Genomic DNA, 27,678 nt, shown 5'->3' on the forward strand with positions numbered 1-27,678 from the left:
CTTTCCTTCCCTCTATGTACCATTCACTTCAGTGACATTAATCTCTGCTGTTTTTCGTAACAGGCACTCTATCTCCTGACTGTGCACTTTCACTGATCCTCCCCACATCTGTAATTCTCTCCTTCTTCATCCTCTTGCTTTCCCTGGCTGCATTTGTTGTTACTGTTATTCAGTCATTTGAGAGATAACCAATTACTCCTGACCCCATTCAGAGTTTTCTTGTCTAAGTGTTTTTGTCATTTCCTTCTCCAACAAGGAAAAGTGAGAAACAGGGTTAGGTCACTTGCCCAGGGTCACACAGCCTGTAAGTTTCTGAGGTGAGATTTGAACTCAGGAAGATGACTTTCCTGATTCCAGACACAGCACTATATCCATTGCATCACCTAGCTGCTTCATTGAGGTCCCGGTTACACACCTCCCTTTCACACAAAAGCCTCTTATTAACCCCCATTAATGTTAGTGCTGTCCCTTTATTAATTAATTATCCCCAATTTCTTTTGTATTCATCATTTTTGCCCAAAGCTGTTTTCACATTGGCTCCTCCAATTAGACTTTCAGCTTCTTGAAGGCAGAGACTGCTTCTTTGTTGTTCTTTGTATCACCAGGGCTTAGTGCAGTGATTGGCACATAGTGTTTTTTATTATTTTATTTGTTATAAGTGTTCTACAATTTGCTAACATACAACTTGAATTTTTTTTCCTCTTCCCATCTTTCCCCGCTCCCTCCCACCTCCCTCCCTGAGATGGAATACAATTTTACATAGGTTCTCCCCCTAAGTTCCTATTAAATATATTTTCACGTTAGTCATATTGCAGAGAAGAATTAAAATGAATAGGAGAAATCTTATTTAAAATTTTTTGCATCTATATTCATTAGGGAAATTGGTCTATAATTTTCTTTCTCTGTTTTGTCTCTTCCTGGTTTGGGTATCAAAACCATATTTGTATCATAGAAAGAATTTGGGAGGACTCCTTCTTCCCCAATTTTCAAGAATAGTGTATGTAGTATTGGAATTAACTGTTCTTTAAGTGTTTGATAGAATTCACTTGTGAATCCATCTGGCCCTGGAGATTTTTTCCTAGGGAGTTCATTGATGGCTTGTTCAATTTCTTTTTCTGAGATGGGATTGTTTAAGTATTCAACTTCCTCTTCTGTTAATCTGGGCAATTTGTATTTTTTAAAATATTCATCCATCTCATTTAGATTATCGAATTTGTGGGCATAAAGTTGGGCAAAGTAGTTTCTAATTATTGTTTTAATTTCCTCCTCATTGGAGGTGAGTTCACCCCTTTCATTTTTAATATTAGTAATTTGGTTTTCTTCTTTCTTTTTTTTAATCAGATTGACCAAAGGTTTATCAATTTTATTAGTTTTTTCATAAAACCAACTATTGGTTTTATTTATTAATTCAATAGTTTTCTTTATTTCAATTTTATTAATCTCTCCTTTGGTTTTCAGTATTTCTAATTTGGTATTTACTTGGGGATTTTCAATTTGTTCTTTTTCTAGCTTTTTCAACTGCAAGCCTAAGTCATTGATCTCCTCTTTCTCTATTTTATTTATGTAAGCATTCAAAGATATAAAACTTCCCCTAATAACTGCTTTTGCAGTATCCCATAAGTTTTGGTATGTTGTCTCACTATTGTCATTCTCTTGAATGAAATTGTTGATTGTTTCTATGATTTCTTCTTTAACCCAACCCTTCTTTAGAATTAGATTATTTAGTTTCCAATTGATTTTTGGTTTCTCTTTCCATGGCCTTTTATTACATGTAATTTTTAATGCATTATGATCTGAAAAGGATGCATTGATTATCTCTACCTTTCTGCACTGGATTGTGAGATTTTTATGTCCTAGTACATGGTCAATTTTTGTAAATGTTCCATGTACCGCTGAGAAAAAAGTATATTCCTTTCTATTCCCATTTAATTTTCTCCAAAGATCTATCATATCTACCTTATCCAGAGTTTTATTTACCTCCTTAACCTCTTTCTTGTTTATTTTGAGGTTGGATTTATCGAGTTCAGAGAGGGGGAGGTTGAGGTCCCCCACTAGTATAGTTTTGCTATCAATTTCTTCCTTCAACTCCCCCAGCCTCTCCTCTAAGAATCTGGATGCTATACCACTTGGAGCATACATGTTTAGTAGTGATATTGCTTCATTGTCTATGGTGCCTTTTAGCAGGATATAGTTTCCATCCTTATCCCTTTTGATTAGATCTATTTCTGCTTTTGCTTTGTCTGAGATTAGGATTGCTACTCCTGCCTTTCTTACATGAGCTGAAGCACAATATATTCTGCTCCATCCTTTGACCTTTATCCTATGTGTATCCCCCCATTTCAAATGTGTTTCTTGTAAGCAGCATATTGTTGGATTATGGCTTTTAATCCATTCTGCTATCCGTCTCCGTTTTATGGGAGAGTTCATTCCATTCACATTCACAGTTATGATTACAATCTGTGTATTTCCCTCCAACCTCTTTCCCACCATTTGTGCTTTTAGCTCTCCCGTCTCCCTTCCCCTCCTCAATAGTATTCACTTTTCTCCCCCTCCTCCTGCAGCCTTCCCCTCCTTCTTTTGACCCCCCTCCCTTTTAGTTCCCTTTACTCTTATTGCTTCTTTCCTCCCTTTTAGCCACCCTCCCCTTTCTTCCCCCTTCCCCTCCTACTACCTATAGAGCTAGTTAGGCTTATCTACTTAAGATTATTGTTCCCTCCTTTGAACAAATCAGATGAGAGTACCTCTCAAACAATGCTCATCTCCCTCCCCTCCTTCCCTCTACTATAGTTTTGTACTTCTTCCTGTGATGTAATTTGCCATTTTCTGCTTCCCCCTTTCCACACCTCCTATTACATTCCATTCTCATACTTAAATCATATTTTTGACATGACATCATTTACTTTATGCCCGTTCCCTCTACATATATCCCTTTTATCATAATAGCTGCACAGTTCTCAAGATTAACAGGTATCATCTTCCCTTATAGGGAGGTAAACAGTTTGCCCTAATTGAGTAGCAAGTTTTTGTTTTTGTTTTTTCCCCTCTGTTTACCTTTTTATGATTCTCTGGAGACCTGCATTTGAAGATCAAATTGTCTATTGAGTTCTGGTGTTTTGGTCAGGAAGCTCTGGAAATCCCTTATTTCGTTGAATGACTTTCTCCTTGCCTGAAATGTTATGCTGAACTTTGCTGGGTAGTTGATCCTTGGTTGAAGTCCCAACTCCTTTGCCTTACGGAATATTGGGTTCCAATTCTTTCGATCTTTTAATGTAGAAGCTGCAAGGTCCTGTGTGATCCTGACTGTGTGTCCTTGATATTTGAATTGTTTCTTTCTGGCTGCTTGTAGTATTTTCTCCTTCACTTGATAGGGCTGGAATTTGGCAACTATATTTCTTGGGGTTTTGAGTTTTGGATCCCTTTCCGGTGGGGAACGGTGGATTCTTTCGATGACTATTTTGCCCTCTGAGTCTAGTACTTCTGGACAGTTTTCCTTGATGATTTCCTGGAAGATATTGTCCAGACTCTTTTCTTCATCATGGGTTTCTGGCAGGCCAATAATTCTTAGATTTTCTCTCCTGGATCTATTTTCCAGGTCAGTTGTTTTTCCAATTAAATATTTTACATATTCTTCTATCTTTTCATTCTTTAGATTTTGTTTGACTGATTCTTGTTGCCTCATTGAGTCATTAGTTTCTACTTGCCCAATTCTAATCTTCATCATATTGTTTTCTTCAGTTAGCTTTTCCATCTCCTTTTCCATCTGACCAATTTTTCCCTTAAAGGAGCTATTTTCTCCATTTAATTTTTGTACTTCTTTTTCCAATCGACCAATTTTCCCAGTTAGGTTTTGGGTTTCCTTTTCCATCTGATCAATTTTCCCTATTAGGTTTTGAGTTTCCTTTTCCGTTTGATTAACTCTTCCTTTTAGGGAATTATTCTCTCCAGTTAATTTTTGAACTTCCTTTTCCATTTCTTCAATTTTCTTTTTCAGATTGATGTTCTCATCAGTGAATTCTTTTTTTATGGTTTTAAAATCATTGGCCAGTTTTTCTTTTATATCCTTCTTCAGACGTTCCAGGTAATCTAGTTGTGTTTGCGAGAAATTCATAGTCCCATCTGAGGTTTCAGATGGAAGTACAGTCTCAGCTCTGACCTCTTTGGTGTTTGTGTTTTGGTCCTTATCCCCATAGAAAGATTCTATGGTTTTTTCACTTTTCGTCTGCTTTTTCCAATTCATGATGTTGGCTGAGTGTTGTAGCTTTTGGTTCTTTCAGTCAGAAGGTACAGATCTTTAAGTTGAGCTGATGTGTGTCTAGGCTAAAAGCAGGCTTTTGTTTTTTGTTTCCCGATCAACCCTGGGGTTATCTTGTTAGGTGTGTGGGAGGGGTGGTCTGGTCTCAGGCTATCTCCTCAGCTGACTTGAGGCAAAGGCAAGGTCAGGGGATGGTAATCCCAGCTTCCCTATTGTCTTCCCTTTTCCCCTGGAGGGCTGGGGCACGCCTAGAAGCTAACGCATGTTCCCGCCCCTCCTGGGGCTCGTCTCCTGGCTCTGAGGCTTGCCTGGGTCTCAGTGCGAATTTTCTCTGCCCTGGGTCGTCTGTCCCTCCAGATCGCCTCCACCACAGTAGGAAGAATCCCCCTTTGCCACTTTTCCAGCCTCTGGTGTTATGAGACCACCCGCCCCCTTCTGCTGTTCCCGCTGATCCAGGATTAATCTGGGGAAGAATTTTATGGTTCCCTCACGGTCATCAGGGGGGAGGAGAGAGCACTTACTGATCACTCTGCCATCCCAGTTCCTGGAAGTTCAAGTAGTGACCCACCGAAGTCCGTCTTCAGGCTGAAGATTTCAAGGGCTGCTGCGGTGATATATGGCACTCAGCGGCTCTCACCGGCTCGGCCTGGCTTATCTCCTGCTCCTCTGGTCTTGCCCGCCACTCTCCATGAATAGGAGAAATCATAAATCTTCATTGCAATGCAAAGACTTAAAAAATTCCCATTGGTCTCTTAAGGCAAAATGCCTTCCACATTCAGAGAAAGAAGTATGGAATTGGATTGCAGAATGTAGCAGATCAATGTGTTTTGTATTACGGGTTGGTTTATTTTATGATTTTTCCCGGAAATACTAGCTTTTTAAAAAATAGTTATTGACACGTTCACTTGGACTTTTGCTCTCCTCAAACCCTTAACTGCATATTTAGAGCAAACACCCGAGCAGCCTATGAGTCAATATCTCTGAGCAGTATGATGAAATCTGACTGGAATTCCTTTCGCTCCCATCCCATAGTCTTCAAAATTTCTTTGCAACATGACCCATTTTTCTTCTTTTCATCCTATTACAAAAAGAAGGACATCACTATTCATCCCCATGGCTATTCACTCTCTTCATCTTTTCTCCAGCACTGTCTTATCTAGCAGGCAGCCTTCCTTTGTCTCAGATTTCTTCACTCTCTCCCTGGACTACTTTGATCTATTTCTTTACATAGTCTCCACTTTATGTTCAGGTCCCTCCTCTCTAATCACACTCTGAACTCCTTAAAGACAGGCACTTAGTATTTTATATTTACACATGTATTTTTACTCAGTCGATAGCTTATAGTATGAATTCAACTGATCACTGAATGTCACACAGGTGAAGATATTGCTATTCTGTGTTTCAGGAGTAAATTAAGGCATCTTTGGGTAAACTTCCCTGAAATAGCAAGATCTAGTGCCCAAATGATATCTTAGGATTATTATTAACCCGAACTTTCCCAATGTCTTCTCCCTGCAGGAATGAAGGTAACTGACTGCCCAACATCTGGTCCCTGCACAGGTATCTCATTTCATCTCTCTCTATATCTGGGGCTCTCTGAGGTTGCTCATTTACTAGCTGAGAGTTTACCAGTCAATTCTGCTTCCTTTCCAGACAAAGACAAACTCCGACTCAGGGGAGGAGAGACCCGATGCTCTGGTCGAGTGGAGATCTGGCACAGAGGCTCCTGGGGGACAGTATGTGATGACTCATGGGACCTAGAAGACGCTAATGTGGTTTGTCAGCAGCTGGGCTGTGGCCCTGCTCTGGCTGACCTGGAATGGCCTGCATTTGGCCCAGGAAATGGGACCATCTGGTTGGATGATGTGCAGTGCAGAGGGATGGAGTCCTCTCTGTGGGATTGCCCTGCAAGTCCCTGGGGGCAGAATGACTGTAAGCATGAGGAGGATGCTGGTGTCATGTGCTCAGGTGAGTGTGAAGGACATTAGATGGGTCTGTGAGCTCTGAGGACAGATACTGAGCTGGACCACATGTGCTAGAATGTGCATCTAATTGGAGTTCCCACAGATCTGTCCTCTGGTACCAGGAAAGGCTGTACTTTGATCCCAGGGTCATAGAATTTAGAACTGAAAGTAAAAGTAAAATGAATGGTCATCACTCTCATCTCTTTGCTTTGCAGGGGAGGAAATAGATGTCCAGTGGGGTCATGTTACTGCCTTAAGGTCCCAGAGGCTAACAAGTATAACTTCCTGGGAAATTTTTGAACGTAGGTCCTTTGACTCCCAAACTTACAATCCTTTTTCTGCCCTCCAGCTCTCTCCCTAAGCATGTGCTGGGGGGAAGGCATGGAGGAATTTGGGAACCTTTCTGAGCTCTTTGGATAGTGTAACTTGGGCAGATCTTTACATGAGACAACTCAGCAGAAATCAGAGCCCACAGCCCAGTGTGTTCTCTACTCCAACTCCAGTTGTTGTTTCTTTCCTTCCAGTCAAAAGGACAGGATGATCTTGTGATCAGGTTATTAATTCATGTCTCTTTATGACTCCATGAAGAATAACTCATGGGACTTTCTTGGGAAAGATACTGGTGCAGTTTGCCATTTCCTTCTCCAGTGCGTTCTCCTTTTAGAGATGAGCCACTGAAGCCAATAAGGTTAAAGTGACTTGCCCAGGATCACACAGGTAGGATAGGAGGCGGTGTTTGACCTCAGGTCTTCCTCATCTTCTAGGCCCTGGGCTCTACCCATTGTACCACGTGGTACCTCTTTGCTATCAAATAAGGTACAATATTCAGCCACCCTCCCCTTCAGCTCTAGACTACCTCAGAGTGGCTCACAACCAATCAATCCAATTTACTCATAAGTGCTTACAATGTACTAGACACAATGTTAAGCCCTGGCAATAAAAAGACGGGCAAAAACATTCCTTGCTTTCAGGCAGCTTTACTATATGATGACCTAGACAACAGGTAAATAACTAGATACATAGAAGACACATGCAGAGTAGAAGGAAGATAAGCTGGAAAGGAAAACTCAAGCATCTGGCATGTCTCCAGAAATCTTCCTTTAGAAGAAATGTATTTGAGTTGGATCTTGAAGTAAGCTCACCATTTCAAGAAGTGGAGGTAAGAAGAGTGAGTATTACATATAAGGAGAGCCAGAAAGCTACCATTCAGGTACAGAGATGGAGTATCATAAGTGTGGAACAGGGAACAGGCCTCGATAGCTGATCAGTAGAATGAGTGAAGAGGAGTGGTATATAAGAATTGGGGAAAGGTATCATGAGACCAAGTTGAGAAGAAATGGGAAGCACAGGGGAATTCTACTGCATCCTGGAAGTCACAGGGAACTATAAGACTTTGTTGAACATGATGTGGGCAGGTAGGTGGTGCAGAACTGGAGTCAGGAAGAATCGTCTTCCTGAAGGTGTATCTGGCCTCAGGCACCTTCTACTGTGTGAACCTAGGCAAGTAACTTATTTCTGTTTGCCTCAGTTCGTGAAGTATAATATAAGGTAGAGAAGGAAACGACAAAACACTCAAGCATACCTGCCAAATAAACCCACTGGGGTCACAGAGAATCACACATGACTGAAAATTGATTAAGGAAGAATAAAAATCATGAGGCCAAAAGTATTCTCTAGAACAGGAATGGCAAACCTGTGGTCTTGAGTCCACATATTTCGTTTCATGTCCTTAGATGTGTTTTTTTGACTGAGTCCAAGTTTAATAAGATAAATCCTTTCAGTAAGAGGATTTGTTCTCCGAATTTTGGATTTAGGCAAAGGGTTGCATTTGATGACCTACAGGATCATGTGTAGCCTGAGGTCTCAGTTGCTCCTCCCCTGTTCTGGAATGACCACTTTACCTGCTGATTCAAGGATAGATTTGAATGGGGAGAGCCAATGAGAAAGCTGTGCAATAGTATTGGAGAAGTTGGGGATCTGAACTAGAGTGGTGGCTGTATTGTGGAGAGAAGAGAATTTGGGGACATAGAAACGAAAAGATTTTCCAAGTAATTGGATCTATGGGCAAAGTGAAAGTGAAGGTTTAAGGATAGCACTAAGATTGTATATCTGAGTGACTGGGAGGGTGTTAGTGTCTTCAATAGTAACCTGGACGATTGGAAGGTGGATAAGGCGTGAGGAGGAGAAATAACAGGAGATAATGAGCGCTATTTTGGACACACTGAACCTGAGATTTCTATGGACAAGGAGGAAGGTTAAAGGAGACAAGCATTCCCAAAGAAATCTTTCATGTCTTAGAGAATGAACTTTGTTGGGTTAGAGAATCTGCTGAGAAACTTGTGAGCTAGAGGTTGGGGTGGGGATAGTGGGGTGACCTATAGAACTTTCTTAGAGAATATGTGGTCCTTCCATAAATTTTCAGTTTTAGCAACCGGATTTGGTGTTTGACTTTAGCACAGATCCTCTGACTCCAGTCAATATGGTGCCTATGTCTCTTAAGCTTGAGCTGGATGAAGGGGATTTAGGAGATCTGGGAACCTTCCTAAGTTGTTTGGATGGAACATTATGGAAGGATGTTCATATCATAAGGGGTTCAAAGCAGAATCCAGAAGCCATGCCCAACCTGATCTCTGCTCATTTTTCAGATATTTTTTTCTCCTATTTTTTTCAGTTGGGAGGACAACATTGCCATCTACCACAAAAGGTACACTGCTCTACCACTCCCTCAGACCTCTCCTATCATGGCTAGGTTCATTTGACAGCACAAACCTTCTGAGGCCCATGCATGACCTTATGGGATTCTTACTGTCCCAGAATTCTGAGAATTTGCTGAGTAGCTTGTGGGCTAGGGGTCGAGGTGGAACTTGGGACTGGGAGGGTCCACAAAATATTCTTCAAGAATATATCACCGTCTTGCCAATTTCCATTTTGGAGATCTAGAGCTCAGTCCCCATAAAGATGGATGGTTCCTTCACTCTCCTTTCTTGGGCATTTGACTCTATCTGAGGACCCTGTACAGGGCAGTTAGGGGAGGGGATGATTCCCCAGTTGGGAGATCTTCAGGTGGAAGGTGAGCCTCAGTTTTTCCTCACCTCTCCATCCTCACCTCAGTGAAATATCCTGGAGCTTTTGACAACTTCCAGGATTCAGAGATTTATGATTCTTCTTCTCCAAAGGACCAATCACTAAGAGAGTTTCCACCCCATTGAACTCTGGCACATTCTCTCTGCTTGGGATCGTCTGCCTCATTTTAGGGGCCCTTCTCTCCCTGGTCCTCATCCTCCTAGGGATTCAGATACACAGAGGGAGAATCCAGCAACAAGGTGGGCAACCTCTGGGGCACTGAATCACATGGGCAAGGGTGTGGGTGAATGAAGGGTGGAAATGATGGGGATAGGGATTTTGGAAAAAGTCAAATAAAATACTTCAGCACTGGATGTGAGTCACATGTTTTGCTCTGGTTTCCAAGCCCCAAGTTGCTCCAACTCTCATTGACCCCAAAGAGGCTGAGCTGTGAGCACAGCTTGTGTTAGGTATGAGATTCCAACCAAGGTCATCCAACATGAGATTGGGCAGAGCTACCATGGATATTAGAGAGGTGGAGTGGCCTGAGTGTGAACAGAAAGTATATTGAGGAGGGCCCCTAAGGCAAGTATATGTCAGACAATGGTCTCAGGCCAAATTTCTGATCTACGGCCATTTGTCCCAGCTTTGTCCAGGTATGGCGATTTTCCTTATGAAGCTGTCTACCAAGAGATTGATGACTATCTGACAGGGGACAAGAAGGACCTTCTGAACAGTTCAGGTATGGCTATTTTCTGTCCATCCTCCTCCTTTTGACATTCTGGACATAAGGTATATCCTTTGGTCATTATCTACGGCCTTGGCATCTTTAGAAATCTCTGCCTGTACCTGCCCCCTGTAGCCTCCCTGGTTCCATAATATTTTTGTTTCAATATTCCATTCTCTACATGGGCAGGCAGGTCCACCAGTCCTGTTATGGGCTATGAGCTTCATCTCTAGAGGGAAAGTATTCAGGCCTCTCTGTTCTTTTCTTCCTGATGTTCTGTTGTCAGTCGGGATACTTCTGATTATTTTGCCTAGAAGTTCAGGATAGGGTCAGTTCAAAGATGCAATGATTTCATTTATCTAAGAGGATAACCAATTCAATCACATCATTCTTAGTTAACACTGTTATACCATTCCTTCTAAATCTGGAGGTTTCTTGGTAACAACACAATTGTAGGAAGAAGGTTTTAAGTTACCTAAAAGTAAATAACATGGAGCTTTGGATGAAACCCTCTTTGATACCCTTAGGGCTTTTATATCCACATGAATTATACTGTTCCTTATGAGCAGAGCCACAGCTTCCCCCTCGCCACTTCCAGGATCTTCCCTCACTAACAAACTTTCAGTTCTCCACACTTTTGCCCTGCTATGGTAATGGCATAGCACACTGAGAGCAGCAAGTCTTATGCCTAGTCAGCAGGCTGCTCGTCCTCCTGTGGAGCTCGCGAGTAAAAGAATGAGGTGGGAGAGCGGGTCATGAAGCAACTCCGATTTATTCAAGCAAGCACTCTGGTTACATAGTCTCTGCCAGTCAGCCCAACGAACCATGGCAACACACACAAACAAACCTGAAACTATAGTAATGAACACAAGCTGAAACTATAGCAACAAACACAAACCAGGGATGGGACCGTCCCTTCCAGCACCATCTTGTTCACCATTCCCTGCTCTGGACTCAGTTTACCTGATGTCCCTCAGTGTGGCGTCCCAGATGTCATGCTGGTCAGTGCTCCTTACATTGCCCCTACTCTCCAGGAAGAACAACATGCTTCTCTTAGGACAACATCTCCAGTGACATGCTGTATCTTTTAGAACATAGCTTGTTTTACATTATTATTGTCTTTTCAGTCAAGCTCTTCACTACTCAAATTGGAGACTTTAAGGAAAATGGCATAAAAGCTTCCATCAAGACTTCAGTACTTCCTTAGGCCAAGCTTTTTTGAGCACCCTCAACAGCAGCCTTATACTGTCTCACTCCAAACTTGATTGGGAGATAGAGATTTGGACTGAGACAAGACAAATGATTTAGGGAAAGGGAGGACAGGAGCCATGTTTGATTTGATCGGTGACTAGGCCCCTGAGTGTGTAACAGGGCTGAATTTCTGGGTCAGAGTAATGATCAAAGATGCATCAGAATCTGCAGCACGATTCAGGGAATCAGCTCACTCTCTCTGGTATATTTTATCTCAAGGTCACTATCACCAGAGCAACATGAATAGAATTATGACAGGGCTGAAGATTTTGGGCTAAGTGATTTCCTCCTTGAAGCTGGGGCAGTGATAAGTAGCGAGATAATAGAATTTAAGAGAATAGACTTTTGAAACTAAAATAAATGAAAGGAAAAGAACACTAAGGGGATTGAAATCATTGTCCTATATGAGGGACATGTGTCTCCTTTCCCACCTTGGTGATCCTTAGTGTAAGACAAAGCCCCTAACTCTGTCCTTAAGTTGTCTTCTTCTTCTTCACTTGAATTCAGTTTTGAACATCTCCTGACACTCCCCTACATCTTAAAAAATAAAATTACACTTGTTTTCACATGCACAAGGACCTCCCCTCACTTTCAGAAAAATTATGTTGAAAACAAAACTATCATCTCTCACTCAGATATCTCAGGTTGGCCTGATGATCCCCCAGGTGATGGGTATGATGATGCTGAAGAATTATCTGGGCCTGAAATTCCCCCTATCACCCAGAAGAATGAGGGCAGTACTTTGGGGTCTACCAATGGATGGAATGAGCACAGGGAGTCAAACATTGGTGAGTGGCTTCCAACAGACTGACAAGTGAGATTTCTAGTTGTGGGTTAACTTATTTTGGAAGAAGAGGGGGTGACACTGGCTACACATACACATGCAATCACAAACATGTCTTTATAAAGGTATGATTTAACATGGATGCATACGTGCATGTGCACATATACACATGCGTTTATATACATTCAATTGCATAGATATGTGTTTCTCTCTATATATGCATATGTACGCAAATAAATAATATGACAAAAAGATTTCATGAGCACATCAGTGATTCTCTATAATGACATTTTTCATATACATCTGGTACAATTGTACCCACAATGATGCTGCTAAGTAACAAAATGAGCAGGCCCTGGGGTTCTGAAACTGCCTCCTTCAGGCTCCCATTCCTTTTGTCCCTAATCCACCCTCATTGTAAAGAGAAGCATTTGCATTGCCCAGTCTCAGTTCTGGCCACTCCTACTCCTTTGCTCTCAGTGGTGCATCATGACTGAGAAAAGACTCTTTACCCAGGTCTTGAAGGAGGCATTATTTTCATCCTCCTCTGTCACACCACCAAAGGTTCCTTTCTTCTCTTTAGACACAGCTACAAATTCAGCCCCATTTTCCTGTTTCTAGGTCAGTCTCCTGAGTTCTCTGCGGGATCCCCTGACTCCAGGATGGGAGAAGATGCCCTACCAATATCCACTGAGGACCTGGGATATGATGATGCCGAGTTTGGTGTCCCTCAGATGTGACCTTAATACTGTCAGCTACAAACAGTCTCTTAATAAATGTTTATTGAACTGAGGTAGAATCAGTTTCCTGTGTTATCTGGAATAGTTTTAGAATTCATCAGCCCTCAAACAATCAATCCTGAGAAGACAATGTTGAGGGTTTCCTCTTCACATGTGGTAAACACCTCTCCACTATCCTAAAGTTGCCCAGCCAGGTAACACTTTTACCTCTAGCAAAAATGGTTTACCTTCAGATCTTTTAATTCTGAATTTTAACCTTTTTGTTTTCCTATGTCCACATTCCTAAACCTCCTTTCACCTCTATCTTTTTCTCTAATCTCTGCTCTCTATATTTTCTTCCTTTACCTACATTGTGACTTCAGTTATCTTGCTACCCTTTCTCAATAGCATGATCAGCCTTCTCAACTTCTCAGAAAATTTCTGTGTAAGGAAAGGTCCTTTATCAGCAGTGCAGGCATGTTCTCTGGACTATAGAGAATACACTTCTTCATAGAAGCACCTTCTCTGTTGAATTACCAGTCTACATAAGCTAGTCTTCTCCTTTACTCCTGCAGACATGGAGATCTCCTGTTCACTCTCAGCTGGACAGAAGACTTTGAATATTTGATCCTAGTTCTTTTCATTCTCTACTTCTATCTTCTACAAGAGCCTCCCTTCTTTCAGGAATCATCCATGGTCCAATTCACATCATAACTCAGATTTTTGCTTCAACATTTTACCTCTGAACTGACTGGTGAGAGAAATGATTATTAATAAGCAAGTATGGGGGAGATTCAGGCTGGTTCCCTGTCCCATTTATTTGTTTGAAAAAAAGTTGTTCAAGGACATTTTCGACCTTGGCCAAAAATAGAAGCCACTTAGACCGTCTTATCTAGGGGAATTTCTGCTCATAGTGTTCTATTCAGGATTAAGTGGGAGTAATTCTTTGATTGAATTGCCCAAAGCTGGGTGTGACTTGGAAGTAAACTGAATGATCAAAGTCATATCCTCCATCCCTTGTTGGAACAGGTCCACCTCTTAGTATAATATTCATTCTCTTTCATTACTTACTAACTCATCAAAGTCACTTCAGGAAAATCCTCTCTTCCAAGTTCTTATTAACACCGAAAAGGTTCCATAAGGCTACTTAGCAATCGCAAGTTTCACTGACCCTTTTTATTGTTAGTATACTAGCTTTATTAATAGAATGACTAATTACCCAGAAACTGTGTCTCTTGAATTTTTTAAAAGTCTCAATGGTTATAACTTAGAGTGAAAATATTTAATGAAATTAACTCCTCTCACAGCTCTTCCTTTTCCCTGCCCCTTCCAAGCCCTGTCCTACCCCTTCTGTCCCATACAATACTTTGTTCATTGCTTTATGCTCGATTCATACATATTCTTCTCTCAACAAGCACATCGAAAGCACCCTTTTTATGCATTCATAGTGTCAATTCCTGCTCTGTCAGTGATACAGAAGAACGAACATTATAATGCATGGCAGTTCATTACAGCCTCACACCTATAGCCAGTCATATAGGACTTATGAGGTGCTTTCTTCTGGGGTCGGGTATCCTAGTGTATGCATTATGTATGTCTAGTGGTTGTTGAGAATAGTTGTTATTGTACTGGGGAAGAGAGGAAGAGTTGTTCACCCTTCCGTCTGGCTCCCAAACTCACAAAAGGCCACAACACTCATTCCCAAGTTCTTCTTCTTCTTCCCTACCTGCCCCCCTCCCACTGTCAGCCTGGGCTTCCTTTCTAGTCATTTCTTTGCCTGTCACTGGGCAAGCTTTTCTTTTCAAACCCATCAGGGAGAAGGCTATCGGAAGGGACACTGGACTGCATTGAAATGAGGCAGGCTTGCACAAAGTCATTAGCCTCTCTTTCTTCTCCAGAGTTATCCATGTCCTGAGACAAGACAAAAGTAAAGACAAATGGAAAAGGATGGAGTGGATGATTTTGGTGGTTTTGTCACTTAAAACAGAATGCACGTACAAGTCAACACATCTCCCCAAGACGTCATTGGTCCTCTATGAAACTAAAGACAAACAACTGCTAGCGTAATTGAATATCTTTCTTTCAATGAGGAATGCTATGCTTACCTCACTATGGATTCTGGGTTTGTATAAATCACAGCAAACAAAATTATACATATTTATTTGTAGTACATGCTCCGGAGCACATTCCCTCAGCTCCTACTCACACTAACAGGCTTCAGAGGGCAGATGCTTATTGTCCTCTCAGGGTTTTAGGGACCTCTGCAGGGCTCCGGGGGCATCACCAGGCTCATTAGAAGCAGTTAATAAATATTACCTTATTTTCTAACATTATAGCTCGTCAGTCCTTCCCAGTGTGCTTGCAGTACTCCAATGATGAATAGTTGTTACCAGATAATTAGTCATATTTGGTCAGTTTTTAGAAAGGGGCGTTGCAGGGCTGGGGAACCTGAGGCCTGAAGGCCACACGTGGCCCTCTAGCTCTTCAAGTGTGGCCCTTTGAGTGAATCCAAACTTTGTGCAACAAATAGAGACAGAGAGACAGAGACAGGTAGAGAGTAAGTTACTTTCCCTCTTGGTTTTTTTCTTGGTAAAATAGATTAATAAGACTAAATTAAAAGAAATAATTAAATTCAGGACTAAGGAAATAATATATTTGAAACGTTTTACAAACATAAAGTACCAAATAAATATAAGAAATTTTTATTACCAGACAACCTTAAGTGAGGGTGGCCCCAGGGCTATGGTTCTTCCCTGTTCTGTGTTGGAAAAATGTTGAAGAGTAGGTTGCCCCAGAGTCTGCCTTACATTATTGACACTTACCACATACTAAGTAACCTACTCAAGTAGGGCAGGAGAGGTGAGAAGAGTCAGGAAAACTTTGCCTTAAACGAGGGAATGAAGATATTTTCATTTACTGATTTCTCAAAAAACCCCAGAGCTGGTTGTATTGGAGTTGGTAATAACTGCTCCGTCCTTTTGTGATCTGGGACTCAGCTGCTAAGCAAATGGAGCAGAAAATCTCACACTTCCCTGGCCTTGGAGCTGTCTTTGATATCCTTTGTCAGTTACACCCCTGCAAGTCACACATGTAATTGGTAAATGTGGATTTAATCACAAATATCACCAAGCCAATTATCTCCATACGAACATCCTCCTGCTGACACTGTCCTGGCTGCTTAGGGTTAGAGGCAAAGTCTTTTGGTTTTCCTCCTGCCAGGAGATTCTCTTTGTGTCTTCTACATATGAAGACACATCAAGAGTTAGAGTAAACATTAAAGATTCTTCTTGAGTTGAATTTTAACCTCAGATGCTTATGAGCTGAGGGACCCTGGCAAGTCATTTAATAAATCTGCCTCTATTTCTGTAACTGCTATAGTGGGTCTTTTGTTTCTATTGAAGCATTTGGGGTTCATTCATTTACCCAGGGTCACACTTCTAGTAAGTGTCAAGTGTCTGAGGTCACATTTGAACTCAGGTCCTTTTGACTGCAGGTTCAATGTTCTATTCACTGTACCACCAAGTTGCTCCCGCCCCAAATGAGATTCTTATTAGCATCTAATTCACAGATTATCACCTGAGATAATATTTGCAAATCACTTAGCATAGTATTTGGCATATTGTAGGTAGATAACAAATGTTTTTCCATTCTTCCCCTCCTCTTTCTCCAACAATAAGGGACAAGAGGTTGGATATAATCCTCTAGCTTTCAAGGGAGAGTTTAGTTCTTGGCTCATAGTCTTTTTCTCCTCTGACTCTTCTTCCATACTAAAGAACTTCCCTAAACATATTGCTGTCTCTTCAAATATTCCAAATCCCTGAGTCCTCATCCTCCCCACTTTTTGTAACACTTCTTTCTAACTCATTCAGACGGTTATAGCTATAAGATCAAAATTAAACTTAAGTGTACCTTTTTCATCATTTAAAAGAAAAATGACTTTTACATTTGAAAATGATTTATTATGAACATAATATTAAACATCAGTTAAAGTCCCTCCTCTCTACTCGTTCTGCCCAAAATGATCTTCCTAAAATCTAATCAGAGAAAACAGTTTCATTTCCAGGCATTTGAAGCCCTCTGAAATCTGTCTTTCTTTATATAAGTTTCCTTCCTCTAAGGCTCCCTTCCTCTAGGATTACTTCTGACTTCTGACTTCATCATTTCTCCATCTCAATAAATTCCAGGGTTTATTCAACTCCTTTTTTACATCTAATATCCAATAAAGTCCCTCCTATGTCATTTCAAGCTCATACATGATTAGACCCTTTGTGAGCAAATTATCAGGGTCTGCAATGAAATATAATTGTTCCTCAAGTGAGTAGGAATTGTTTCATTCTTTGTATTTGTGCACTTTGCATCTAGCATAGTGTCTGGTACACAGTATATACTTTATTAATATTTTTAATTGATTGATCTTTAATGCATTTCCTGATCCTCTGAAATTGCTAACTCCATCCTTCCCTTGTATTCATTTTATATACTTTACGTGTCACTCAACATTACTGTAAATATTATTGATTTAATTTCATAGATCCAACATTAGTTCTCAGTCTGTGACCTAAGTTTTAATATTTCTATGACATTAACATTTCACATAGCCTTTCCTTCCTTCACCTTCCTCCCAATGTCCTATTTCCTTGTGATTATCTCTGAAGTTGGCAGCTCTGTTATATTGTCCTTTCATTCTTACCATCCCTTCATCAAGCATATATAATGAACCTCTTGTAGATTCTTGAACATATAGGATTTCTGCCTCATTCAACAATAGTTTGAATGCTCTGACATGAAAGGGCTAGATAATGTTATCATGAATAGAGTGGAGAAACATTGGCACATTCTCTGCAGTGGTTGAAGGAGTTACAACCCCACCACAGAGGAGCGTCCAGCAGGGAAAAAGAACATAGAAGTCATGTCCTCAGAAGACCCAAGAAGCCTTGCACTGACACAGTTGGGAGCTGCTTTTCCATGCTTGCACCCTGGTTATGGATGCACTTTATAGAGAAGTACTTATAAAAATCTGCTCTTGCTACATGTGTTCACTCATGTGTTATATCTGTGCATGGTCACACTTCCCACACATGATTTGTACATTTGTGGGAGACTCTGCTCCAGATTTATGGAGGAAATATTCTTTACTACTTTTATTATTATTCATTTTTCATCGATGCTTTTGTGTGTTGAAGTTGTCATATCTTTTTTGATTAATGGATCAAAGCATACCTATTTATGTGAGCTTATAATCTATTATTTTTGAATACCTTAATCCTTGTGTTGCCAATTTGAGGGACCTATGAGTGAGACCGAGATATTCCAGGCACTACATGTGTACTAAAATGGTAGGTGAATGGGAGATTTTTAACGTTTCTTCAAGTTACGACAGCCTCACAGAGTTGTTATTCTGTGGTTTTAATCACTGTGAATTACAAAGGTCTTAACATCCTCCTTACTTTGGAACAGCTGCTTGCCAGTTATGAGATGACTTGGATATCTGTAGATAGATCAGCTGACTAGTCAAGAATAGTCAATATAACCCTAGGATTTTGAAAATAATGACACGCAAATATGGTTGTGATGATGGGAGAGACTGAATAGCTCTTGTTGTACTTTTTTTGAAGGAAAAGGCATCCTACTAAAGGCTCATAGGGAATAAAGCGTATACCTATGAATTCACTTGGCCTGTTCCTCAAATAACTTCCCAAGTGAGAAGTTAATTAGTTCCTAGCTATTTATGGTTTTAAGCTTCATTTTAAGCTGTGGGCAGAGACTTTGTCTTCATTTTTTAAAAATTTCAATGCTACAATTCCTATCATTGGATTTAAAATGAAAATTGTTGTTCCACATGAAGTATTAAATGGTTCTACTATGTGCAATCAGAAGGTTTTGAGTTCCATTTGTATGGGGAGAAAATATGCATCATCTGTTAAGATATCAAGGTTTATCTCAGAGTTAAGTCCCATCTAATTGACTAATCCATCCACTGGCAAACCTATTCTAATGGGAAATTTGTCACATGATTTTATTGATGCTGAAGCACCTACTATGCTGTTGGTCTGGAATTGTTTCATTTCCCCGTCCAACAGACAGAAAGGTGGATTCTTGCGACTTCCTCTGTCTGGTTTCCAGTGGACCATTTGCCAGCAGCTGAATTTATGAATCCATTCACTTTCCCTTTGAAAACAGTCTGATCTTCTGCATAGCTAAATATCCTCAGACTTTGCCATCTGCTTGTCAGTCTTCTGGGAATTCTAATCTTTAGGTGAACGTAATGGTCACCATAGCCATAGATACAAATCCAGGAGATTCCTTTCGCATTCTTTGGAATCTTTCGGCCAACCTGTATCCCAGGAGGGATCAGGACATTGATTATCTCTTATAGCCCCTGAGTCTGGCTATCCCACCAATGACAGATTCAGCTACAGAAACAAAGCATTCTGAATGCATATTGGTTCTATTCCTCCTAAGCAGGGGACTTCTCTTAAACTTCAGTGTTATAAAAATTTCATTTTTTTCCATCCTTTCATTCTCACAGTCTGACCATTTACCAAACTAATAGGCGCTGAGACCACTACCATTTTCAGTTTGGCTTGTCCTGTTCCCCTACAGCCCACATAAGTAGAAGAAATTGGTCTAGCTGTACCAGTACTGCAACTGTATTTATAAAGAGGTATTGGCTAAGAAATAGAGTGTAGATCAGTGCAAGATTAGATACAAATTGCGTTGTAGTAAATGACCATAATAATGTAGTATAGAAGAAACCCCGAAGATTTAAGCTTTTGTAATAAACACTCATTATCTGGGAAAAAGTACTGTAAAACAGTATGGCACAAGCTAGGTGTACACCAACATATCCCAGTATGTACCCGATAATGTAAAAATGGGTACGTGACCCACACTTAAAGGGTGATAATGTAAGCAAGCTAAGAGAACATGAAAAAATTTATCTGTCAAATTTATAAATAAGGGAAGAATTTGGGACCAAAGAAAATATAGAGAGCAATAGAAAATGTAAAATAGACAATTTCTGATTATGTAAAATTAAAAGGCTTTGCACAGAGAAAACCAATGAAACCAAAATTATAATGAAAGTAGAAAACTGGAAAACTGTTTTTTGAAATAAATAACACTGATAAGGGCCTCCTTCCTCAGATGTATTGAGAACTGAGTCATATCTAGAAAAATACAAGTCATTCCCCAGTTGATAGTCAAAGGACATGAATGGTTTTTAATTTAAAAAAATGAAAGCTATTGATAGTCATATAAAAAATATTCTCAACCACTATTGATGAGATAAATAGACATTTAAAAAAAACTGAGCTCAAATCTATCAGAGTGGTTAATATGACAAAAAAAAAGAAAATGTTGGATGTTGGAGGAGATGTGGGAAAACTAAGACACTATTGGACTGTTGGTGAAACTGTTCACTGACCCAACTCTTCTGGAGAGCAATTTGGAACTATGTCCAAAGGACCATACAATTGCATATACCTTTCTGTCCCTACCCCACCTCCACAGCAATATTACTGCTAGGTCTATATCCCAAAGACATCCAAAGTAAAGTGAAAGAAACTACAGATACAAAAATATTTATAGCAGTTCTTTTTGTGGAGGTTAAGAAATGGAAATCCAAGTGATTCTGTCAATTGGGGAATGGCTGGTTGATTGATTGTTGTCTTTCATTCTCAAAGGGGACAATATCACTATACTTAAGTTGAGATTCAATGTGTCTGATTGTGGCTGATCAGACCAATACAAGCTCAGACTGCTATACCACAGGTTGGGCACATATAGTCTATGTGAGCATTTAAAGTGGATACTCTAAATTTTTGCACCCTGCATTTCCTTTCAACTTTTTCAATTCTGCTCTGCTCATAGAGAACAGCACCTTCTCTGATGTGGGCACTCCATGCTGAGAGGTCTTGTGCCATTGTCTCCCATGTCACACAATCAATTTCAATGATCTTGAGAGAGACCTTGAGAGTGTCCTTGTACTATTTCTTCTGACCACCCTCTGACCACTTGCCCTGTGTGAGTTCTCTGTAAAATAGTCTTTTTGGCAAGTGTACGTTTGCATTGAAACAACCTGACTAGGTTGTCAGAGTTGCACTCTGTGAAGCAGAGTTTGAATGCTTGGCAATTTAGTTCAAGTAAGGACTTCAGTGTCTGGTACCTTATCCTGTCAGGTGATCTTCAGAATCCTTCTAAGGCAATTCAAATGCAAACAGTTCAATTTCCTGGCATGGCTCTGATAGACTGTCCATTTTGCAAAGGCATACAACAATGAGGTCAGCACAACAGCTCTGTAGACTTTCAATTTGGTAGTCAGTCTAATACCTCTTCTCTCCCAAAATTTCCTTGGGAGCGTCTAAAGCACAGAGTTCTGGCAATACATGTATCAACCTCATTATCAGTGTGCACATCCCTGGATGTAAATGAACTTATCCACAGCATTCCAAACTTCTGCACTGATAGTTTCACATATGGATGGTGTGGTGATTGCTGGTGAAGCACCTGTATTTTCTTGATGTCCATTGTTAGGTGAAAATTAGCACAAGCAGCAGAGAATTAAGCCATATCTTTTTTGCATCTCAGCTTCAGAGGCTGCATTAAGTGCATAATCATCTGCAAACAGAAAGTCATGCACCAATACTTCCTCCACTTTGGTCTTGACTTGTAGTCTTTTCAAATTGAAGAATTTAGCGTCAGTGAGGTAGCTGACTTTAATGCCGTGTTCATACTCAATGAAAGCATGTGACAGCATGGCTGAAAACATTATGCTAAAAAGCATAGGAGCAAGCACATATCCTTGTTTCAATCCATTGGTGCCTGGGAAGGCACAAGAGCACTGTCCATTGTCTAGAACCTAGGCAAACATGTCATCATGAGATTGACGTCCAATGCTGATGAACTTCTCTGGACAACCAAATTTTGACACATTTTCCCATAAGCCCTCTTGACTAACAGTATGAAAGGCTCTTGTCAGATTTACAAATGTTGTTTAGAGACCTCAGTTATGGTCCTGGCATTTCACCTGTGGTTGTTGGGCAGCAAATACCATTCTTACTGTTCCTTGGCCATTTCTGAAGCCACACTGGCCCTCAGGTAACAGCCCATCTTCCAGGTGAAGGATCATCCTGTTAAGGAGGACACTGGCAAGAATCATATCCTACTGTGAGTGTTGCAGGACAATCTATTTTCTTTACTTTTATAGAGGACAATAGAGGCATTCTTGAACTCCTGGTGATTAGCCTTCTCTTGCTATATAACCTTGAAAATTTTTTATCAGCTTTTGATGAGGAATGGACCCCTTATTTTGTAAAGCTCAGATGGAATAAAATAAGCACCATGTACTTTGCTACATGAAAGAATCCTAATGGCCCTCAAAACCTCTTCTTCAGTTGGAACTTCAGGGAAGATAGGATTAACTTCAACCTGAGATAAATGGTCAATGACCTTAGCACTGATTGATGATGGTCAGTTGAGAATACTATGGAAGTTCAACCTGTCTCTCCAGGATCTTGTCCTTATCATTAATCAATATGGCTTCATCAGCACTGAGTAGTTTTGATGCACTATAGATCTTTGGCCCATAAATAACCTTCAGGGCATTATAAAAATGCTTGCGGTTGATACTATAAGCATAGAACTGATTTTCATCTGCCTTCATGCTGAGCCAGGCAAGCTGCACCTCTCCAAGCTTTGCTTGTACTTTCCTTTTGATGGAGATAAATGTTGCTTTCTTAGAGATGGTTGAACTCTCCTGCTGGTAAATGCCATGGAGTTCTCATTTTTCATTTAGCAGCTTTGAAATTTCCTCTCCATTTTCATCAAACCAGTCTTTGAGAGTGTTCTGATCCAGATGAGCAAACACAGTGCTATACACCATTTTCTGACTCCAGAGAAAGAAACGATATTAATTGAATACAGACTGAAGCATGCCATTTTTCACTTTCTTTCTTTTATTTATTTTTCTCTCATCTTAACCGTCTTGTACAAAATGACTAATATAGAAATGTTATAGATAATTCTGCCTGTATAACCTATATCTGATTGCATGTTGGTTCAGGGAGGGAAGAGGGCAAAGAGAGAGGCAGGGATCTAAAAAAACCCTCAAAATCTTAAACAAAAATGCTAAAAAATTGTGTGGAGGATATGGTCAGATTCGATTTAAATTCTGATCACTATATGATTATTCTTGGGGAAGGTGGAGGGGAATCCCCAGTTTTCTATCCAGGACTTGATCCTTTTCAAACCAAATACCATTTGCACTATGAATGTACATAGCAATGAAACTCATTCATCTAAATCAGTCACAAAACAGAGATCAGAGAAGATACACATAGGAGAATATAGAGTGTATATAGAGTGAAAGATTTTTTCATCCTGAACGAAATTAACTCAGCTTAAGAAAGAGATTTATAGATCTCACCCAAGGGGAAACTGCCTGAGGATTCCACAGTAGCAAGTTGAGGACATGGATGTCATGGAGATTACCAGCTCTTCTCATGTCTTTCTAAAGTCTTTTATTTCAGGAACCTGAAATGTGATTGACTTCTTCCATCTTGCCCTTAGAGCTGCAAACAAAAAACACCCAAAGTGACTTGAAGCTGAAGAGTCCCAAAGAGATTGAAGAAGGCTCCCAATTCTACCCTGCTTTTCATGTGGGGCAGGGCCTCCATTTCCACCAAAAAAGGAGTGCCAAGCCAGTGGTCTTTGGACCAGAGGTTATATATAAACAACTCTATTGAGATTCAGTGATGTTGCCCTTTGTCACACATCTAGTACACACTGAACCCCAAAATTACTACTGCTCTTTCCACTATTTAATACTGTGGAATGAATGTGTGGATGGTCATTGATTAGTCCCTTCACATGTACCAGACATTTACTAATCTCACAAGATAACAGATACAGAAAATGAGTTTCACCTCTACTAAGAAAACAGAACACCCTTATAGGAGTGGTGACCAAGGAGGTGTATTTTGGTGAAAGAAGTCATTGAGATGTTGAACAGAGTCACAACAATTGTTACAAAAGAGAAGTCTAGAAAAGGTGATAGAAAAAGTTTGAAAATGTTCATGGAAGAGGAGCCTGAGGTGGGTCTGGAAGGACGAGCAGGAATTAAGGAAACAGAAACACAAGGGAGGAAGTTCCAGGCCTAGAGAATAACCTCTGCTAGTCCCCGTAAGAAATGGAGGAGGCAGAATAGTTTAATCACGTTTTTATACATACACACATACACATATGCACACACACATACATATTTTATTTTATTAGATTACCACCAGCTCTAAATATTTATACAGCACAGCCTTTTGTGTCCTTGTTTCTTCCTTCCCACCATTGCCCAAGGACCTATTCTGGCTGTCCCCTGGGTGACGTTGCCCATATCCTCATAGAAAGTTTTCTTCTTAATTGTTCTCTTAAGTCAGACTTCTTGGAATCAAAAATAGTACAGGTGTGTGGATTTCTGTAAGGTAGCAAGTCACATGCAGCTCAATAAGACCTATTTCAGAGGCCAGTGATGTCCATATTAGGTGTGAGCTCAGCACAGGGCCTTCTACATATTTAAGACATATTTAAGACACATTTGTGCCATTGAATCAGTTTCCCTTAGATCCTTGCACAAATTCCTTAAGTCTGGTGGTCTATTTGTCTAGGGTGCTTTTGTCTGCTTCCCTCCAAATTCTACATTCTTCACTCCTAGTCCTAGCTGAGGTTATTGATTTTCTCCAATTCCCAAGTTACTTCTTTTTCTTGGTCCCCATTGTATATCAAAATCAACTTTTTTTTTTTCTTTTTCATACGTTGCCTGGGTTGTATCTAATGAGAAGTGGTCCACTTAATATATGTTCAAAAAAATTATATCAAAGATGACTCTTGTTCTGGCCCGTGTAGTGCACTGAGTGACCGACCACATTATCTATTGTGACTGGATACATATTTTGTTGATTGTGAAAGTGAGATGGACCTCACAAATGAGTTAGAGTCACAAAGATGTAGTTATTTCACCCCCTTCTGTCATGCATGCTTAATTCTAATCTTCACAGACAGAATTTTCATCACAAAGACCTCTTCTCTCATCTAAGGAGATTTGTAGGGGTAGAAATTTAATTGGTTTTTGAATTTCAGATTGTGGCAGATCAAGTCTCTGATACTGTCTGAAATGGCAAAGGGAGTTTCTATTGGCTCCCAGCACAGGTGGCGTGGTCAGGAGCTGACTCTATATACTCCTCTCCTTTTACTGTACATCCCTCATTCAGTGCTCTGGGGTCTTTCAAGACAATTTGGTGCTTTCAAGACAGCTATAGGACTGGTGCTATCAGCATGGTCTTAGAGAGACTTCTTACTGCCCAGATGCTGGTGTTCCTTTTCTTCAGTTTCCTAGTGACCAACTCTGGTAAGATTTCACTTTGCTTCTTTCACAGTATCTACACTATTAGGAATTGGACTGAGGTGGCCTGGGTTGCTAGACTTGGGAAAAAATGATCCATCAGAAAGTCACACTCCAATATTTACTATTTATTATTTACTATTTGTTTGGGGGAATGCAAGGAAATCACAATGCTTTTTTGTTTCTTTTTGGAAGCCTTCCCAATTAGGCATGGAGGGGTATTATTCATCAGGAGAGAGAGTGTTTGGTCGCAGAATTATACTGTGAAGTCCGTACTGTCCCAGGAATGTTCTGAGCTTTCATATGACTCCTAAAATGGCAGATGGTCAAGAAACTAACAGAAGATCCATGACTGAATCATTTTGGCTCATTGACCTGCTGCCTTTGATCTACTCAGGGTTGTCATGTCAATGCCTTGCCATTCTTCTGAAAGACTAAGGGAAATTTCAGCCCATTGCCATGTATCAAATTCAGTGTATGAGTATGTGGAAGGAAGGCTTCATACATGAAGCAAGCTAAGAGATGCCTTGATCTAGCCACCCAGCCTATTAGCCAAAAAAGCCTTGAGTTGTGACTGTGCTGGTCTGACGTTGGTTGACTAGCTGGGTGATCATTGTCAGTGTGTGACATGACCTGAAGGTTTTATATGACTACTGTGACTGGGGGAAGAGAAATACAGATATCAACTACTACAAGATCTAAATACCTTTGCTCCTGTTGCCTATGTCTGAACCCCAATCTATGGCTTGTGCTTTTGAGACCTGTGCCAATAAGTTTAACTAAAAGGGCTTACATCCCTCCCTTCACCAAAGTAGCTTGCTCCAAGTTAGTTTTGAACTCCTCTCTCTGGAATGAGTTGTCCCAGCGTCTAAAGTACTGCTCAGTCCCACCCTCATTTTATAACTGATGCATCTGAGAGTGAGTATTGTCACCTGATGTTTCCCCAGGATGACTGTAATGGCCAGAGAAGAGTGAAGCTGGGATCTGGTCAAGGCTCAGGAATCCCTAAACTCCCCTAATTAGCTCCTCGTTTTATATTTCCAAAGTGATCTCCTATAAGTTTCTTGTGAGTGCTTAGAATTTCAGATACTTTTCTATATTGCCAGTATTGTCAAGCCCTGTTCACAGTAGGTGACCAGTGAGGATGAAGTCACTGGTTTCTTTTGTCCTGAGGAACTTCCGGACTTCTTTTCCTTTCATAAAATAGACTTTTAGCCATAGTGGAGAAAAACTGGTTGTAGCCAGGAGACCTTGATTCTGTTGCTAGTAATGTGAGTTTTAGAAAGTTAATTTACCTCTTTGAACCTCATTATTCTCTCCTGTCAAAAAAAGAGGGGCTTGGAGGAATTATCTCTAAAGAGTTTTCCTGCTCTAAAAGGTAAAATGTTTCATGACCCTCTCCCACTATCTGTCTTGGCCCTTTACTGCTACGTTAGCTAAGGGATTTACAAAGCAGAAAGTAGATGTTTCCGGGAGGCAAGATGGGGCTTAATTCCAGGAAGAATCTATTTAATTAGAATATCTGTAAAGCACCTGCTATGTGTCAACAAAATGATGAAGATAGAAAGATACTAGGAGTGGAAGGGAAACATGCACAGTGACAAGTAAAGGCAAACTGTATTCAGGTAAGACCAAAAGTAACTGTTTTTGGAGGGAGAAGAGTTCTTAAAATCTGGGTGATCAGGAAATCAGTAGGTTTAGATGACAGAACCTGAGGTAAGATGCGAAGGGATCTGGAAATTCCAAAAGTCATTACTGTAATTGGGGACCCATTCCTAGTATAGGGAGCAAACTGCAAAAAGAAAGAGATGGGAGATTGAATACCATGTATAGGAAACGTCAAATAGTCTAGTGTGACTGAAATTCAGACAGAACAAAGAATAATCTGAAATCATTCTAGAAAGAGAAATTGGAACTAGATTGGAAAGATCTTCAAATATTAAATGGAGAGGTTTGTATTTTTTCCTAGAGGCAAAAAAGGGAAAGCCAACTGAGATTCTGAGCAGGGTAGTGTCAAGGTCAGCATGGCATCTGTGTAGAGGATAGATTGAAGGAGAAAAACTGGAGGGACAGAGATCAATTTGGAAGTTATTGTGATAAGTTGTCTTGCTGCAAGAGTAACAATAGCCTGAATTTTGATATGTTTGACTAATATTCAAAGTGCAGTTGATAAAACCGTTTCCTAAGGTCCTTGTTCATCTAGTTTCTAATGATCTAAGTGATATCTTTCAAAGAGGTTTTCCAGGGAACGTGGTCCAGTTGGCAAAATTCCCTGCAATCCAGAGCTATGGTGGCTTAAATCCTTGTGAAGGCTACTTACTAGAGGTGACTCACTATCCTTCAACTCCTTTTCTCCTTTATTTTGCAATCTGCCTTCCAATTTCTTCATTCAACTGAATCTGCTCTCTGCAAAGCAATTAACTATCGCTTCATTGCCAAATCTAATTAACTATTCTCAGTTCTCACACTCAACAATTTCTCTATAGCCACTGATACTGTCAATCACCATGTTCTCCTTGTTATTCTC

The 27,678-nt window shown here is 40.3% G+C and overlaps 1 protein-coding gene across 1 annotated transcript in view; it reads left to right on the forward strand.

The window, feature by feature from the left end:
* The window catches only part of LOC140522739 (antigen WC1.1-like), an 88,769-nt gene that overhangs the window by 22,138 nt on the left and 38,953 nt on the right, over positions 1–27,678 (forward strand). The window contains exons 14-15 of the mRNA XM_072638037.1: positions 5,771–5,812; positions 5,906–6,220. Coding sequence (XP_072494138.1) covers positions 5,771–5,812; positions 5,906–6,220 — 357 coding nt within the window. The remainder of the gene's footprint in view (positions 1–5,770; positions 5,813–5,905; positions 6,221–27,678) is intronic.

Source organism: Notamacropus eugenii, chromosome 2 (assembly GCF_028372415.1).
Source record: "Notamacropus eugenii isolate mMacEug1 chromosome 2, mMacEug1.pri_v2, whole genome shotgun sequence".
NCBI lineage: Eukaryota > Metazoa > Chordata > Mammalia > Diprotodontia > Macropodidae > Notamacropus > Notamacropus eugenii.